At 26.9% G+C, this 19,001-nt stretch overlaps 1 protein-coding gene and 1 long non-coding RNA gene across 5 annotated transcripts in view; one reads left to right on the forward strand and one right to left on the reverse strand.

Moving 5' to 3' along the window:
- Positions 1-16,170, reverse strand: part of LOC139425288 (uncharacterized) — a 109,534-nt gene extending 93,364 nt beyond the window's left edge. Inside the window, exons 1-2 of the long non-coding RNA XR_015432544.1 lie at positions 16,072-16,170; positions 15,900-16,000 (exon numbers count right to left, since the gene is read on the reverse strand). This is a non-coding gene — a long non-coding RNA (uncharacterized LOC139425288). The remainder of the gene's footprint in view (positions 1-15,899; positions 16,001-16,071) is intronic.
- Positions 1,527-18,620, forward strand: LOC107438741 (nucleoside hydrolase). 4 transcript variants are annotated; one of them, XM_016051094.5, is made up of 5 exons: positions 1,527-1,729; positions 11,533-11,733; positions 14,269-14,557; positions 14,661-14,797; positions 18,187-18,620. In XM_016051094.5, exons 2-5 carry the CDS (start codon positions 11,533-11,535, stop codon positions 18,529-18,531), a joined length of 972 nt encoding a protein of 323 aa, XP_015906580.2. In that variant the 5' UTR covers positions 1,527-1,729; the 3' UTR covers positions 18,532-18,620. The 4 variants fall into 4 exon arrangements, with proteins under 4 accessions (XP_015906580.2, XP_015906578.2, XP_087015420.1 ...); XM_016051092.5 differs by lacking the exon at positions 1,527-1,729 and adding an exon at positions 3,537-3,651; XM_087159294.1 differs by lacking the exon at positions 1,527-1,729 and adding an exon at positions 3,644-3,829.
- Positions 18,621-19,001: the final 381 nt, after the last annotated feature.

Consider the following 19,001-nt stretch of genomic DNA (forward strand, 5'->3'; position numbering starts at 1 on the left):
CCTTACTCTATTTTATTTTAAATTGATTTATAAAATGCGATTTTTTTATTTGCTAATGATTACCATATGAAAAGTGATATTTTTTTCCAATGCCCACCTTTGTTAACATTTCATCAATTCAGGCATTTACAGGGCAGATTTGTTGTCTACTCTTTCCGGGGCACCATATTAGGTGAGACAGCGCTGCTCCCACAGTAAGGACAGATAGTACAGAAATAGGAAAAAACATCCATGCCTTGCCCAGGATTCAAACCCAGAACCTTGCCAGTTACCTGACCTCAACACAGACCTGACGGCAAAGTGCTATTATAACAATATACATTTTTAAAAATTGGAAGAAAAAAAATAGATTTCAGTGTTAAAGTGAGAGCAAAAAACAAATGCATTGATGAGAATTTTTGGAAATTATTAAATAAAAAAAATAAATAATTTAATAAATATCAATCCCTAAAGTCACATATAATTTTAAGATAAATTAAAAAAAAGTTCCTTTTTTTCTGAAATTTAAATTAGGCTTTACTAACAGGAATTAGTAAGAAATAAAAAGAAAGCTATATTGTAGTTTACAGATGATAGAAACTTGCGAAATATTTTAGCTGTCTGAAATTCTTGTTTATTTGGGTTTTGAGCTTGGATGTATTCAGCTTTATTTATCAGACTAAGGAAACTATTTCTACCTTATTTGAATAATTGAAATTTACTTTAAGAATTACTTAATCATCAAGAATCTGTCTAGACTTCTTTCGGTAGTCGCATTCTTTTAGAAAATATCCATATAGGAAACTGAAAAGATTTATTTTATTTTTCTCATTAAGTACATTTTAACATACTATTACAGAGTTGTTAGAAACAACGTGCTTCAATTAAGTGTATCATAATTGCAAAACATTGAGATGTGAAAAAGTTAATTTTTGACAAAACGTATTGAAATATTTTAAAAATGTTTTTTAAATGGGCGCCGAATTTATTTACAGATTTTTCAATAAAATCGTGAAGGCTAAGTTCCAATATCATTTGCATAAAAACAAAGATAAAAAACACTTAAAAAATCTTAGATATGCCTTTTTCCTGAAATAGTTGGGATAGAACAAAATATGTAAAAATAATGTTTCTTGTGTAAAAAAATGTCTGAAAAAATGCCTTTTCTTTTGCCCCCTTTGGGATTTTTTTTTTTCGGTTTGGGCTTTTTCAGGTGACAACAAAAATCTACTTTATTGTATTTAAAGCAAACAGACGATTAATAAAATTAAATCTTGTTATAATGTTTCATCATGGTTTCAAATTAAATCTCTTTTTTATCACTCATGAAATCACGTCATAAAATTATATTATTCATCAAGTCTCTTTTTTATCAGTTTTAAACACATATAATAAAAGATATCATAAGAGCCTATACGTTTTATATGAGTAACACATAGCTTTAAAAAAACGTTCATAATTTTTCGTATTAATGTATTTACAACGATACTACTTCAAGAGTATAATTACCACTTCCTATAAAAGCCTCTGTTCGAAAAATGCACAAAACCGAAAAAATGCCATAAAGGAATTTTTAAAGAACGGTTTAAAATATTTTCGTAATAAGATTGCCAGATTACAAAATATGAAAACAGAAGCGCAAATGGAGCGTAAATAGAGGTTTTGTTTTATGGCTCATTCTTGTTATAGTACAGAAGCTCGTTTGATTTGTTAGTTACCAAGGATTGGCCAGAAAATAGATGCGCGCAAGGTAATAATATTATACTGGATAATTTAAAAAAAGTTTATAATTAATAAGGTTGATATTTAATTATACAATTTTAATTATTTCTGAAAATTAACATTTATTTAAAAAGAAAGAGATAGATTGATTGATAGATAGATAGATACTAGATAGAGAGAGAGAGAGTTTTATTTTCTATTTGTTTTTTGGATAAATAAATATTACTACATATTCTTTTAATTCTAAAACTGATATTTAAATAGATGTGTTTAGAAACATTAGAATTCCAAGTAATTACTTTATTTATAGTAAAATTAAAATCATTTCTTTTATCGTATAAATCAACAAAGCAGTTATTTTCTTGTTTATTAATACCCAAATCCAAAACCTAAAATTAATATTATCATCATGATTACGAAGCAAGATTAATTCCTCGAGGTAAATATTATTTAGTAAAATTGTATAATCTTGAAAATTAAAGATAATTAAATCATCAATAAATCTGAAAACAATTTTAATATTAAGAGTATAATTTCTTTCATAATAGTGTAAAAATAAGTTAGCTAAGAGAAATGAAAAATTAGATCCTTGTGGCATTTCATCAATTTGAATAAAAATATCTTTTTTATTGTAAAGATAATTATTAAAAAGACAAAAATGATAAGAATTTCCCAATAATCAAAATCACAATTAAGGATATTTTTAAAATCATTGTAATAACTCAAAAGAACATCTTTTATTTTAGAAAGGGAAATACTACTGAAAAGATCCAGGAAATCAAAAGTAGTAATCGAATTAATTTCATTTTGTTTAATAAATTCTAAAATCGGTTGATTATTAGATCCAAGAAAAACCTTCTTTAATAATGCTGTTAATAATTTTATTTAAGTAGTTAGAGAAAATGGTACCAGGCTTAGTTGGGTAAATGTTAGACCCACAGGTGATTGTTTAAAATTTTATAGAAATTTTATGAAATTTTGGACTGATAATTAAGTAAGGAAATTGCATATTGCTGATTTTAATTTTTAACCTCTTATATAAAGACAAAAAAATATTAATGATGATATTATTATTTAAATTACTAAGCTTAAAATTTTACTATTTTTTAACTCCATATTTAAAAATTCAACATAGAAATTTTTTAAGAAGATTGCATAATTATTGTTAACTTTGTCTATGGGGGTAATAACAAAAAATTTTTGTAATTGCTTAATTGATCGAACAATTTTAGCAAATTGTTGAATTTTTACTGTTATTTAAATTTTCTTTATTATTCAAAATAAAATTTTTAAAGTAATAATAATAAACAGAAAATTTCCACTCTGTTAACATAACTAAAGATAAAGAGAATCTGTTTGAAATCTTTGTACAAAAATTATTGAGATCATTAAGAAAGTATTTTAGAATTTTAAAAATTGATGCATGGTGAATGGGTCTGAATTTTGCGCCTTTTATTATTGAATTCCTAAGTTCTAAGTTTTCTATAATATTTAAATTACCAGCAATAATATGTTTATTTGTTTATAAACAAAATCAAAATGACAATAATGACTATTAATATAAATTTCAATATAATATTTTTGATCTATAAATAAGAATTTTTATGCAATTTGAAATATATTAAGACTTTTAAAAACTAATTGTAATCAAAAACTTAACTGTGACTTTAAGTAATTTACAGGAAAGTAATTTATAAAATTACTGAAGTGGCATAAAAGATTAAAAACTTAACCGCTAATATTAAAAGATTAAAAATGAATTGTAACTCCTATCTTGATTATCTAATGATATAAATAATAAATATCACAGTCTGGCTTATCATATTTCAGCAAGAATTTACGATTGCATACAATAGTCATTTCATAAGTTAACTTTATCTAATCTTTTTTTTTTCTTTTTACATTTTATTTTTTTACTTTTAAGAAGTAAACCTAGCATTTTACTGAAATGTAAGTATGATAATTTTATATATTTTACAAAAGTTTGCTTTGGTTAAATTTTAATTCTTTTATTGATGTCCAGGGGTAAAATATGAAAGTATTTCAAAATACGAATTGAGTTAAATATATTTAACAGTCTTAGTTCAACTAATTGTACAATATCATATTTCAATTTAAAAAAATAAAAGTAAGACATTTTTTATATTTTTTAAATAAAATTTTTAAAAAAAAGCAATATTCTTAATTTTGTAAATGATCAATTCTGTTAAAATACTCATATACGTTCTTTTTTAATTAATTTGCTTTGAATTACGTTTAACAGCAACCAAAGCCATATTAATCACAATTTTTCTTGATGTAATATTTAACTTTATGAAATTAGCAATAATAAATAATTAATTGAAATCAGTTATCATCCCAAGTTAATAAAATATCTAATGTTCTATTCAATACATGTTTTTTTAATATCATATATAGTAGTTTTAAGTAATCCCAGGACTGTGTCAATTACATACTCTATATTATCAACACAATTTAAAATACCGTTATTGTGATACAAAACCCATGTATTTGTGTCTGAAAACTCAAAGATTATCCTATAAATTTATACTGATTAGATTAGATCAGTGTTTCTCAAACTTATGATTTTTGTGTACCCTTTTTAAATTTTTCGTAACGCTGTGTACCACTAATAAAAAAAATGAATGTATTTTTTTTTTTAAATATGTTTATTTTTCTTTTTTGGGACTAAGTTTTGTTAATAAGTTTATTTGCATCAATGAGAAGGATGATTTTGTTTTTGCAGTGATAAAAAGAAAATTGCACAAAAGTTAAAAATCACAATTGACTGTTGACATCACTAATTATTAACCAGGGGTAGTCTGCCAGGACTAATTTACTGCCGTTTAGCAGTACTTTGACAAATTCAATTTTAGGAAAAACGGTAGTTTCACAAAATACTTATAACATATTTTCGAAAAATATTTAAATATTTTTGAAAATATTTTCTTATTTTTCCAGATTATTGTGTTGATTTTTTATTATAATTTTTAAATTTCACAAATTATGTCTAAATTTTCACAAAATAGGTACCTCTAAAAAAAACCTAGATAGACCCTTGTTAACTGTTAACTCTGCAAAAAATAGTCAATAGAAAAATACGTAATCGTAGATTTTCATGGTTAACTTTGTTTTTAAATAAAAAAATTTGAAATTTTCGTTTGTTGCAAGATATTTCGCATAAGAGCGCGTACCCCCGCTAAACTGTTCCCGTACCCCTGGGGGTACGCGTACCACACTTTGGGAAACACTGGATTAGATTATTAGAATAATTCAAATAGTGAATAAAAGCTGAGAAAATGGAACCAACGAATTACGAGGTATAAGCAAATTATTATAAGCAAATAATTGCGGTATAGGATTTAAGTAATCATCCGCGACTGGATATAGTTTCTTTCCATTTCGTTATGAAAATATACAAATATGGTTTCAAAACAATATGAAATGATAGATGGAAGTTAAAGATGTCTGACAGTAATTTAATTAGTGCTATCTCTTACGATATATATCATAGAAATATTTAAAAACGGTTATACTTTCTTAGTCTTATTAGAATCCTAGACTTGGTGAAACATTTCTACAAATCAGAAGAACATTCGCTCTTGAAAGAGATACAACTATATGACGTTACAAGAGTATTGAATTTGATTGGACGGCTAAAAATGACTAGTCTAATGCTGACATGCCCTTAATAAATTAAATGTAAAATAAAGAATTTTGACCAGAGTCTGATTTGTCATAAAGGCTGAGAGGCCCAGACCTAGGGCCAGTGGCGTGTCAGCCGGGGGGGCAGAGGGGGCAGTCACCCCCTCTGAAATTTTAGTGAGGGGGCAAACAACATATTTCGCCCCTCCTAAAATTTAAACATTCGAGAAAATAAAATCAAGTAAAATTCCGAGTAAAAAATAGTGAAAAAGTAAAATTTTAGAAAAAAGTAACTTTTTAGTTGAGCTTTGTAGCTATTTTCCAAGTAAAAAACCTAATTTTCCTCTGAAATTAAAGTAAGAGGTTATAATAAATATGAAGGCAAGAAATAAATTTAGGTAAAATTGGTAATTTTAGGAAAAAACAATTTATTTTTTTTTTCAATTTTGAAGCTATTTTTCAAAAAGAAAATCTTATTGTCTTCTGAAATTTAATATATTGCGTTTCGCCCCTTCTGAAATTTAGACATTCACAAAAATAAAGTCAATTTAAATTAGTAAACTTAAAGGAAGAAAAAAACTTTTTTCAACTTTGAAGCGATTTTCTAAGAAAAAAACTTTATTTAATTCTGAAATTTAAATGAAGGGTGAGTAATGTACTTCGCCCCTCTTGAAATTTTGCCATTCGTGATAATAATGTCAAGGTAATTTGATAACTTTTGAAAAAAATCATGGGCGGATCGTGATTTTGTGGGGCCCTGGGCTGAAAATACTTTGGGGCCCTAATAGCCATTTTGTCAAAAAAACTGTTTTCTATAGTGATGTAGATAAGTATATAGAAAAAAATAGGACAATAAAATAATTTTATTACTTTTTTATTACTTTTTTTTTACTTATTTATTTTTATTTGTCTATACAAACAGCAACTGTACAACATTATTGCAAAATAAATTGACAGGTTAGGTGTAGTTATGTTATATAAATTATAAGGCAACCTTTCTGCAATTTTGTGGTGCAAATTCCTTTATTTGTTCAGCACATTTTAAGTCCTTCGTTAAATCACAATTTATGGAAAGAACTGATAAATGATTTAGTCGATGGTTCGACATTGTTGTCCTATAATTGTTTTCTATGTATGACATCCTGGAGAAAGAGAGCTCAGCTTCATAGCTAGTAAATGGCAAAGTTAAAAAATCCTTAAGATAGTGTAGCATAGAAACATCATAGAATGATAGTGTAGAAAATATCAACAAATTTCAGTGGGATGAGAGGGTTGCTGGTAGTCAAGACAGTTATTAGTAAACTAAACAAGTTTGACACTTTGACGACGAGAACAGAAGTGCGGAAGAAAAAATTACGTCGGGAGTTAAGCGGCGCTGCGGGAAGTCCCCCGTAATAGACGCGAAAAAATACACTGACCAAAAACAAGCGACTGGTAATTCCCCGTTCCGTTCGATAGACGCGCACATGGATGGGTTGATTGATCTCAGGATTGTCAACCTTATAATAGTTTTTTTTTTAAATATTAGATATTTTTTTAAATTCAAAATATCACCGATTGTTTTCAGTGGGGACTGGGGCCCTTTGTATCCACGGGGCCCTGGGCTGCAGCCCAAAAAGCCCTTAAGTAGATCCGCCCCTGAAAAAAATAACCATTTCTTTTTCAACTTTAAGGTTATTTTCGAAATCAAAAATTACTTATTTTACAGTGAACTTAAATTGAGGGGGCGAATAACGTGCTTCGCCCCTTCTGAAATTTAGCCATTCTTGAAAACATAGTTAAGTTCAATTGGTAATTTTAGAAGACGAAAAAGAACTTTTTCTCAACTTTGAAGTTTTTATAAAAGAAATGTAAGAAGAAAAAAAAAGAAAAAATTTTCTTTTGAAATTCAATTGAGGGGGCGAATGGTGTGCTTCGCCCCTTCTAAAATTTAGCCATTCGGGAAAATAAAATTAAGTTGGTAATTTGGAAGGGAAAAAAAAAAATTTTTTTTATCTTAAATTTAATTGAAGAGGCGAATAGTGTACTTAGCCCTTTATAAAATTTAGATATTCGTGAGAATGAAGTCAAGTTCAATTGGTAACTTTAGAAAAAAAGATCCATTTCTTTTTCTACTTTAAAGCTATTTTCGAAATTAAAAACTTTATTTTACTGTGAATTGAAATTGAGGGGGCGAATAATGTGCTTCACCCCTTCTGAAATTTTGCCATTCGTGAAAATAAAGTTAAGTTAAATTGGCAATTTTAGAAAGAAAAAAAATAACCCTTTTTCAACTTTATTTATTTTTTTTTTTTTTAAAGCACTATTTTCTTCTGAAGTTTAATTGAGTGATATTTAGACATTAGACCCCTTTTGATATTTAGACATTCATGAGAATGAAGTCAAGTTAAAACTTTAGGAAAAAAGCACTATTTTTCCCCCTTTAAAGCTATTTTTTAAGTAAAAAACTTTATTTACCTCTGAAATTTAATTGAAGGGTGCAAAATGTGCTTCGCCCCTTCTGAAATTTAGCCGTTCGTGAAAATAATGTCAAGTTAAATTGATAACTTTAGAAAAAAAGTCCTATTTTTTTTTTCTACTTTAAAGTTATTTTCGAAATCAAAAACTTTATTTTACTGGGAATTTAAATTAAGGGAGCGAAAAATGTGCTTCGCCCCTTCTGAAATTTAGCCTTTCGTGAAAATAAAGTTTAAAAAAAATTCAACTTTTTTTTTTTAAACATTTTTTTCCTCTGAAATTTAATTGAGGGGGCGAATAGTGTTCTTAGCCACTTCTGAAATTCGTGAGAATGAAGTCAAGTTAAATTGGTAACTTTTGAAAAAAAGTACTGTTTTTTTTGTCTACTTTAAAGCTATTTTTGAAATTAAAACTTTTATTTTCCTCTGAAATTTAATTAAAAGGCGAATAATTTGCTTTGCCCTTATTGAAATTTAAACATTCGTGAAAATAAAATTAAGTTAAATTGGTAATTTTAGAAAGAAAAAAAAACTGTCTAAAAAACTTTCTTAAGACAAAGACTTTTTTTTCACGTATAACTTTCAATATAATTAAAAGAAAATCTCATCCCAACTTCATCTCTTTTGCCCTTCCCTGGCGGAAAGAGTAATAAAATGCAACCTTCACTGATAAAAATTGGTTTCAAAGCCACCCCTGACTTTCAACAATTTCCTTTCCACCCACTTTGGCATATAATTCTGGTGGCCAAACCCCCCACAAAGACAGTTATTTGACTCCTCAAAAACAGCCATCTCATGTTACACACTGTGGGTTGGTCCTTGGTTTCTCTGGTTTGGTCTTTTTGTGATGAGACATTTCTTAGACTAACGTAAATAAACGCTCTCTGTTAAAATTTTTCTTTAGCTCTTTTAATTACATAATTTAAGTTACCAATTTCAAAAGAAAGCATATTTTTTTATTTTGCTTAATTGTTTTAAATTATTTGGTTGTTTTTTTTGTTGTTGTTGTTGTCGTTATTTTTTTTTACATCAGTTTGATAAATTAAATAACAAGGAAACGTAAAATAGATATCGAAGGAGGTAAGCAAATGTTTTAATTTCATTAAATTATTTAATGCTTTAATAATTATGCATTTATGTACTATTTGAATTGTTTCAGATAGTTGTTCGTATATCAAATACATTTAAATAGTACATTAGTTCATGATTTTACCGTTTGTTGTTGGTGTATGGATTAGTTTATGTTACGAATTTAATTTTTTTTAATTGTGAAATAATATTTTGAATTCTTTTTACTTTTAAAAACTTTGTTTTTATTCGAAAATGAAATTCAACCTTTAATTTTTTAAGAAAATCCTAGTCAATAAAAAAATAATAAATAAAGTACCTTGAAATAAAAAAATTTTTTTCGTATTTTCGATTATTCTTTCAACTTTTAGGAGGTACATTTTAATATCGGTTCCTTAAGATCATCAATATCTTTATTTTATTGAAATTAATTTTCTTCTGCTCTTTTGGCACAAAAGTGATATTCATTGCAGATAAATATACTAAAAATAAATAAATAAAAATGACCGAAAAACTATTGATTCTAAAAACAGGAAAATAACACGATTGAGAATGCATCATATCAGCTCTGAAAGGTGTTTTTCATTTTCCTTTTTCTAATTTTTTAAATTTACTATTTTATTTTTATCTTATATGATAACTATTATTATATTATGCATATCATATGATTACGTAGAGCAGAACTCTAACACCAAATCTGTTATACATTTACTCTCTCTCTCTCTCATGTGAAATAAACCAATTAAAAAAAAAAAACATTATACACCAACAATAATTTGTATAAATAAGGATAATTCGTTTAAAGAATGATAATTTTTATTTTAATACAAACAAATTAACTACCATTTTTAATTTTAACAATAAAAATGTTAAAAAATTATTCTTTAAAAAAGGTTCATTAAAAATTTTCATAATATTTTATTATTCTCAGTAATAAAAACTTTAATTAAACAAAAAACTTATTTTTAAGAATGGGGCAATATTGGAGGGGAAAACACATTCCGTAACATTGGAGGGGAAAAAATTATCCGCGTAATTTTTGTAGTCTTTTTTTTTTTTAATCATAATTTCATAGGATGCTAAAATTGTGTTAATTAACTTTGTGAAAGTTTTTTTCATGAATATTTCTTCTGAATTTAAAGTATTAATTTTCAAAAATTTTAATGCTGAAATTATAAATGCTGTTGATGGAGATTAAAAAATTAATGCGATCAATACTATTGTAATTCATCATTTCTTAAAAATGTGAATATTTCTCTTTATCAATTTAATATTTTCCGTTTTAAACATGACAATTACGACTTAAATCCAGATAAATTAAACTGGAACAATATGAGAAAAATACTACACATAAAACTACTTAAATTTCATTTATTTTTCCGCATTTTGTGTTATATTATATGTTATATATGTATTATGTGTTATATATGTTATATATATGTTATTGTGTTATATTTTTGTTTATTTTATTTTTCTCTTTAAAAATCCGAAGCAAATAAAATTCATTGTCAAGACAAGCCATTAAAAAGAATTTTTTATTTAGGAAAAAAGCTGTATAACCTTTTTCTTTGGTATTATATTTGCTTTGGAATTTCAAATAAATAAATATTTCCCTGTCATGATTGTTTACTCATATATGACGTCGCGAATATATATATTTACATGCCTTTCTGATCAGAAGTTTCAATAGGCAAATTATTCAAAAAAGAATCTTCTTTAAAATATAGCCATACTTTTAGGTCCCTGTACACACTGGAGTAACGTAACTTTATTTTTAGCTCGATGTTAATTACATAACTGCTGAATATTTTTTTTATAGTGGCTTTTTAAAAGGAGAGCATGTGTGATACATAAAACCGTAAAATTCCATCCAATTTCCATAAAACGTGTTGAAAATTTTTAATTTGAAATCAATAAGTAATTTCATTTTTTATAGCTATATATTAAACAGATTCAAGAAGTTTTATGAAATTGACACTTCATGACTTTCATTATAATTAGCTTGTTGACTAGGGATACTTTATTTAAGACTTTTTATGATTACTTTATTTATTTAATTTTAAGTTATGAGCTTCCATTGCCCATAAGTGATATATGCGCCAGTTTTATAAACTTAATTTATACAACAATACAGATATTTACTAAAATTGTCTGAAAAATTAAGTTTAAAAATAATAATAAAGTAATAACTTAGTTAATTAAATTAGCTCCAAGTGTTATTATTCTTTTTTCAATTTTACAATATCATTTAATCTAATACGTCATATGGTAACATTTCTCCCAATACTCGATCCAGAAGTTCACTTTGTCTTCTGGATTGGGTTCAAAATTACCAGGCTACGAAGTTGAACATTAGCAGTCGTAAATCCATAAAATTGGGTCGGCTGTTCAACGACGGTTATAATATTATAATATAATTAATTTACTGTGAATAAGAAGGTAATTTTATCAAATCCACTTATAGATCTTCAGGATTTTTTTCAAAATTTTGAAAACTTCAGAATTTACAGAACCAATTCAATTTATTTAACAATTTTAGGAAAAATTTATTTTTCCAAAAATTCAATGCAACCAATTCTTTAAAACTTATATTTTTAAGATACTTGCTAGTAGACATATATGGGCAAATTAAATTAATTTGATGAAATTTTGTGCTACACAGATGGATTTATTTTCTGTCAACACTGATGATTTGTTCATCATCGATACTGATTGTGGAAGTGATGATGCTATAGCCATATTACTCGCTCTTATTAAGTGCCCATCTCAAGTGATCGCCTTCACTTGTTGCTATGGGAATGCACCCATCCATCAAGTGTGTCAAAATGTAATGAAAGTTATGGTTGCCTGTAACCAAAAACAGGTAAGAATCCATATTTACTAATAACACTTCATTATTACCTTATTAGGAACTCAAGCACATTTTTTAAGTAATAAAAATAAACTTTACATTTATTAAATATTACTGTTAAATCTTGAAATAATCCTTTTAAATTATTATGTAGCATGAAAAAGAAGAATATAAGCTTAACTTTTAATCAAGTGTTTTTTTTTTTTTTTTTCGTATTTATATGTAATCCTAAGAATTCAAGGATAGACTTCAAATATACTAATTAATTAGTATAGACAATAATTTGTTTCGAAAATATTTAGGCGTAACAAAAAAATTTGAAAACAATTTTATAGACTCCTTTATTTAAAAATAAACCCATGTAAATAAATAGCTGTCACATATACACTTAATGTAATGTGACAATTTTAATTTCTAATTTTACTTAAGCCTTTAATTTTTCTTTAAACGTTATTCCTTTTTTTTTCAATTTAGCAACTTTACTTTTAACTTTCTTGTTGACCTTTCTCATGGTCATTGCGGTCATCGCACTTCCTGTGGGGAAAGTCAACCAACCCCTCTATTCACGCCTTTCTTTTTCTTCTTTTAATTTTAGGGGGGCTAACTAACCAATCTCTTTCCTTAAAATTTCAAACTCTCCGCCTATTTAAATTTAATTGGTCGTAATTTTTCTGGTCCTATACCAGTTAAGGAATTTTTAAGTCACTTTTTTAAAAATACATTCTTTTTTTCTCGAGCCTTCGGGCAGGTTAGCTTAATTCTCCGAGATGCGGACTTCGGTCCGTATCGAGGGATTTCTTTTTACATTTTTTTCTTAACCTTTATTTTAAATTAAATCCATAGCTGTAATAAATTTCCGTAAAATTTAAAATCAACATTTTATACCTTTAATTTTCTTTAACATTAAAAGCCCTCTCAAATTTAAGTTTTCTTCTCATATTTATTTTAATGGTTAAATTACTCGTTCCTTTCTATTTAACTTTTTGCATGACGCCCTTGGTTTCTTTAAATTCTCTTGTCACCCATTTCCTTTTAAAAGATATTTTTTTGTGACACAAAATGTGTTGGAATCATATTGCTTGCTTGTTACGCAATAATCAAAATAAGTAGTTTTACAAAAATAAATGTTTAGTTGAACAGAAAGTTTTGTGATTGTTTTTTCAGCTTTACCTTTATAACTATTAGTTATCACCTTTTTCCTTCTGTATGTGGTGAGTACTTTTTTTTATTGTTATGGGCATGCATAAGTGTGATTTTATTAGCTTTTCTTATTGGAGACATCAGCTTACTGTATTAAATCATATATATATTTTGGATATAGCATGACTTTACCTTATTTATCTTTAATATTTAATTTATTTTAGTTTCGCCCTTTTTCCAAATTCGGTGATACCAAATCATCCAATTTGTTCAAACCTCACACTTTGTGACCCTTTGAACCTATTGGGTTATTGTTATCCCACATTAGCATTGTACTACCACTTTCCTTAACGATCGCTCATCCCCCTTAATTTTATAATTACCCTGTTATATATTTCGGCCTTAATTTGTTTTATCACGGCATTTCAATCATTTAATTTTTTTTAATCATGACTATATCCAAATACATATACAAACCCAATTACTAGTACATATACCAAATAGTTCAATCTATTAATTATAATTCATAAATAACTTTATTTTTTTACGCACCAAATATTATAATTTAATTCAACTCTTACAATAGCCTTAATAATTAAATATTATTACTAACTAATTATTTTAAAAAAGACGGAAATTTTTTAATTGATTTTAAAAGAATTTAAAACTTGATATATCTTTCGTCATTTTTAAATTAATTTAAAAATGACGAATGTGTCAGATATCGAATATGTCAGCTTTCACATGACCAGCAAATAACTCTCAAAATACTCAGCGCAAATACTCTTCAAAAATATTTCCTGAAAGATTAAAAGTTGAATGGAAAAAGAATTTTTAAAAACAATGTTTTTGAAAATAATAATATCACTTCTATTTAATCAAACAATACAGTGGAGAATTTTGAGTGATAAAAAGCGCTTTGCTAATATGCAAATCTAATGCACCTCATGTTCGGCATTTTCTGTGTGATAAAATTATAATTATTTTCTCAATTTTAGTAAACTTATATGATTTTTTGTAAACTTTTTATTATATTATTTTCTTCATTTTAGTTTTGTGTCTATTTGTTCATGTCAAAAAATGGCAGCTATTTGGATTAGCAATACGTACTGTTTGCTGCAGTTAAAAAACATTTGATGCTTGGTTTGTCATTTGGAACCAATACTGAAATTTGAGCACTCTAGTTAATCAGAAAGGGCTCGAAATCCTGATTTATGATAAATTGTATTTTGATAAAATGGTACCAAGCGATCGTAACGATCAGGAAACAATTAAAACTTGTATTGTCATCCGATACAGAGCTTCAGTTCAAAATTTGAGCACTCTAGTTCAAAAATCTCAAAATTTTAATGGATTCACCAGAAAAGGGGTTATAACGTAATAAAATATGCCTTTTGTTCCCTTCAGATTCCTGTCTACAAAGGTTGTGCTGGGTCTCTCCTAAACACAAACATACCGTTTGTAGTTCACGGATCAGATGGATTCGGTGATTGTGGGCAAGAATTCTCTTCTGGTAATTTAAAAGAAGAGACAGATTCAGCATGTTTCGGTTTGATTAACCTGACCAAGAAATATCCCGGACGGATTACTTTAATCGCTTTAGCTCCACTTACAAACTTGGCTATTACTCACCGCATTGATCCAGAATTTACAAAGCGTCTGAAGTCTATAGTTTGCATGGGTGGTAATTACAGAGGTAAATAGTGAAACTTTTATTTTGATCCTTAAAAGCCACACTCAAAAGAACCTCAGAATTAGCGAAGTGAAATTTATATTATTCTATACTTTAATGCCCGTAGGAGTTGGAAATGTAACTGAAACAGCCGAATTTAATTTCTACTGTGATCCAGTAGCCGCTGACATAATTTTGACAGAATCCAAGTGTCCAATAACTCTAGTACCTTGGGAAACAACTGAAGATCATGGAATAGATTGGGTTTGTGGTTTTTTTTTATTCTGTTGTTATGCAAAATATTATCTGAAAGAGTATGTATTTTTAGTGTTTAAGTAGTTTAATACACGTATGTAAAATATTATGTGAAAAAATATGTATTTTTAGTGTTTGAGTAATTTAATACACATAATTTTTTAATACACATATTTAAAAATAAAATAAAAGAATACTCTCAGTCCAGGTGATAAAAAAATCGACTTTATCTCGGATAAGAATTTTAAAAAAAACATAAAAAATGTATAAGAAAATTCAGATGTTCGCTATCATTCGAACTCAATAACTCGAAATAAAAATAATTGAAGCATGAAAAAAATCTAATTTATTCGCCAACTAATTTCTGTTGAAATAATTTTTAAAACACTGTTACTGCGTCAGTACTGCACAGTCATATGAAAAGAACCTGAATCAAAGATTGTACAATCGACTATCTGAGCTTCCGAAAAATCAGAACAGGCATATAAATTGAAAAGCGGTATAATTTGATCTCGTTTTTATGTACATTTAACGAAAATGACAATTTTTCATGAAAGTGAGTGTTTTCTTATTTACTGCGTTCGTATGAAACAGCTTTGCAATCTTTTGCCTAATATGTCAAACTATGTATTTCTTTCCTTAAAAAACTTTGACTTATAAATTTGCAAAGTTTCAACAAATGATCAGTACATTCGATTCTATATAATTTAAGTTCCAAAAGCAAACGATTCTTTATTAACCATTTTTCCCCTTCATTTTATAAACTCGCAGATGAACTCTTCATAGTTTTCTTTACAACAAAATACAAAATACTATGCACTCTCATATATTATTCTATGCTCTGGTAATACTGTAAATATTAATGTAGCGTAACTACAACTACAATTATTAAATTCCTTTTTACTAGTATATAGAACATGTTAACTCAATTACCTTTTGATAGATAAAGGTTGACATTGTCGGTAACGAAAATCCTACAATACCAATAAAAATTTAAACCATTTCTTCATCGTTTGCTAAATGCAATGAAAATATTAAGCATTTTATTTAGTTATATTAGTGGCGATATCTGCGTCTTTATTGAATCTATAACTAATAGATCATCACTTACTTGTGTTATATTGCTGACTCTAATTAATTACTTTTCACTTTTATGGGATTTGTTGATCTGTTAAGTTCTTCTTGCGCCCATGACCTGTTTACACAGTGGTTCTAAAACGCAAAAAAATATTTGGTATTTGAGCAATAAAAAAACACTTAATATAAATATAAAAGATACCTACATTAAAACGCATCCAGAGCAGTGATTTTACTTAATATAGGTTATTACGCTTCTAAATTTTTTTCTTTTCAGAACTTTACGACGATGACGATGTTATTGAATGTGAGCCACAAATTGCTTATATCGTTGCCACTCAAATACTAAATAAATCGTTCAATTAATAATTTTACATTTAGAGGTGTAGTGTTAAGCCTAAAAATCGAGAATATGGTTTCATCGCAAAACATTTTAACTATTACACTATAAAAGAATTTTTGTAGTATAAAAAGGATTTAATTTGTCGTATTTCCTTTAAATTGTAATTGAGAGAAAGGACAAAGTTATGAGAAAGCGATTATATGGAATAGCGCGTTTCCGAAATCGTTTTATAATTTCCAAATTTTAAACTTTTGTTTCAGAAAATATATATTTGTGGCACTTTTCGTACCATAAAGTATTAAACAAAAAAAAAATTTATAACGTGCTTTTTTTAATTACTTTTAAGATGTTCGAAAACGAAAATGTCAATTTAAATGGAAATCGCTTTCTTTTTATTTACAACTGATTATTTCATTAATCTATGCACTTTTGGTAATAATGGAAGCAATGAATTTAAAATAACGTTTTTATTTTCTGCTGTATCAAATTTATATTATTGTCCTTGCAAATTTTTTTTCAACTTCAGGCTTGTTGCAGGCATAGTTATAGGATTAGGCTTGTTATAGGATTTGGTTTTATAAAAATGTTCTTATTTTACTCATTTGTTATTTCCCTTAAAATTTTGTTTCACATTATTACTTGAAATAAAAAATTTCTCTATCCCTTATTTTCAATATTTTCGCTTGAAGAAACAAATCAGGTGAGTTCTTTGCAAATTCGAATAAATTTGTTTCCTACTAACTATGTCACGTGACAAAGAGCATTTCATTTTATTCAGCTCTTAATAAAAAGGAAATAATAAATTAAAAAGAATACTTCAATTTAAAAAATATAAGTTCATATAACTATGAATTATATTAATACAAAAAGTTACATTCATCAATTCGATTACGCAACAATAGAACTAAGAATATTTTTTTTTTGTTTTTTATACAATTGTCAAGAATTTTCACAATATCAAAGTTTTTAAAACATATTCAACATTATTATAAGCTCCGTTATTAGCAACCAAGATTCTTTCAGTAATTAAAAAGTCAAAACTATTATAAGAATAAAAATATAGTCGAAGAATTCCATAAACAAATTTATCTCATTTACATAGTAATAACTTTAATAAAGAAAAAATTTCCATTCAAACGATCCAGGGGATGATATTTGTAACTTAGATGTTAACGTCTTAATAATAGTTATTATAATAGCATGTAATAAATAATAACATCTTAAAGATTGGAGTTCAAATTTGTACTCCAAATGCCCTCACATAAATCCGTTCTTGATAGCTTCCCCCCCCCCCCGACTCCTTAAAAAAATTTAGATAACTCCTAAATACTTGTTAGACAATTTTGTCAGTCGCTAACAATAATAGTTTATATTATTACAGTTTTCTACTGATTAAATTAACCGGTTATATACGAAAATCTACAATAAACAGAAAATAGTTTCAGGGATATGGTAAGGGCGTACTTAAGATAGATATGCTAATAAATTTATACCAATAACTATTTGACTCAAAAATGAATTATTTCTAAATAAATATGTCTAATTTTTAGTGGGTTCAAATTCTTGATCTTATAAATGAAGGAGCAGCATGGCTGCAACGTAAAAAATTTTATTCCAATAATTTAGTTAAAAAAGCAGCCAAAAATTTTATTCGAAGATTATTTTATTATTATTATTATTTTATTATTATTTTATTATTTTTATTATTATTATTTTTATTATTATTATTTTTATTATTATTATTTTTATTATTATTATTTTAGTTTATGCATTTTTAGATAAAACTAATGACACGAATCAAAAAGTATTTCAAGAAAACTTTAAGACTTTTATTTTGTTCGAAGAAATTTTTCGATAAAAAAATAATTTAAAAAGTAGTTAAATTAATATGCATTATTTTTTTTAAATAACAAAGGTAGCGAAGTTATAAGAGTTACTTGAAAATATAAGTTAATAATTATATATTCCTTTATTTCAGACTGACTTTGAAAAGTTATTAAACAAACAAACTAAGACTGCTTATTTCATTAAGCGTACTTCTTCAGCAACTATAGATTTCTGTCGCAAAGAAGAATCTCCAACGTACCCAGATTGCGATCTAATGGCTACGGTCGCCGCTTTGTATCCGGCTTGTGTAAAAAAGACCATAAAAAGAACCATTAGAGTAGAATGCAAAGGGGAGTTCTCCACAGGACTCTGCATATGCAGCAATGTACCACCTGGCTGTGCAACTGATAAAAAGTCAATTGATATTGTAACAGAATTTAATATACCCATGTTGACTAAACTTAGGGAAGATATATATAATTACAATACTATTTAACTTAATACATAGTCAATTAAAAATTATGTGTATTGTTGATAATGTAAACTTACATTACCGTCAAAAGGTATACAGTTATGGATCTCTAATAGGATGTCTTTTCTATTACCCCTTTCTACGTTCTTTCTTCTTTTTGCAGATGTCCTAAAATATTCTGCATGTTAAGACTGCTGAAACATTTCAAATTTAGAAAGACGCATAACTGAATCATGCAGATTTGTTCTTTCACCTGACCAAAATTCGTAGAGATATAAAAAGTGTATTATAAAGTTTTTGAAAAGTGTATTCTGTATTAACAGAATGTCTATTTAAGTAACCCATTTTGAACGTAAATAATAAATTTGAGTAAAAAATTTTGGCGGTTTGCTGCATCACTATTAGAAAAAGCATTAAATTTCGAAAGAAAAAGAATTTGGTCAAACATTTTAAGTTGGTAGAACATCTGATTATCTTTTGATTGTTGTTGAAGG

This window comes from Parasteatoda tepidariorum, chromosome 3 (assembly GCF_982258835.1).
Source record: "Parasteatoda tepidariorum strain Cologne lab strain chromosome 3, Ptep-v5.0, whole genome shotgun sequence".
In the NCBI taxonomy this organism is placed as follows: Eukaryota; Metazoa; Arthropoda; class Arachnida; order Araneae; family Theridiidae; genus Parasteatoda; species Parasteatoda tepidariorum.

What these genes read in the sequence shown, in the direction of transcription:
- LOC107438741 (XM_016051094.5), top strand. Translation starts at nt 11,533, where the DNA reads ATGGATTTATTTTCTGTCAACACTGATGATTTGTTCATCATCGATACT. An exon ending in TTGCCTGTAACCAAAAACAG is followed by an intron (nt 11,734 to 14,268) that starts GTAAGAATCCAT and finishes TGTTCCCTTCAG; the next exon opens with ATTCCTGTCTACAAAGGTTG. An exon ending in CATGGGTGGTAATTACAGAG is followed by an intron (nt 14,558 to 14,660) that starts GTAAATAGTGAA and finishes TAATGCCCGTAG; the next exon opens with GAGTTGGAAATGTAACTGAA.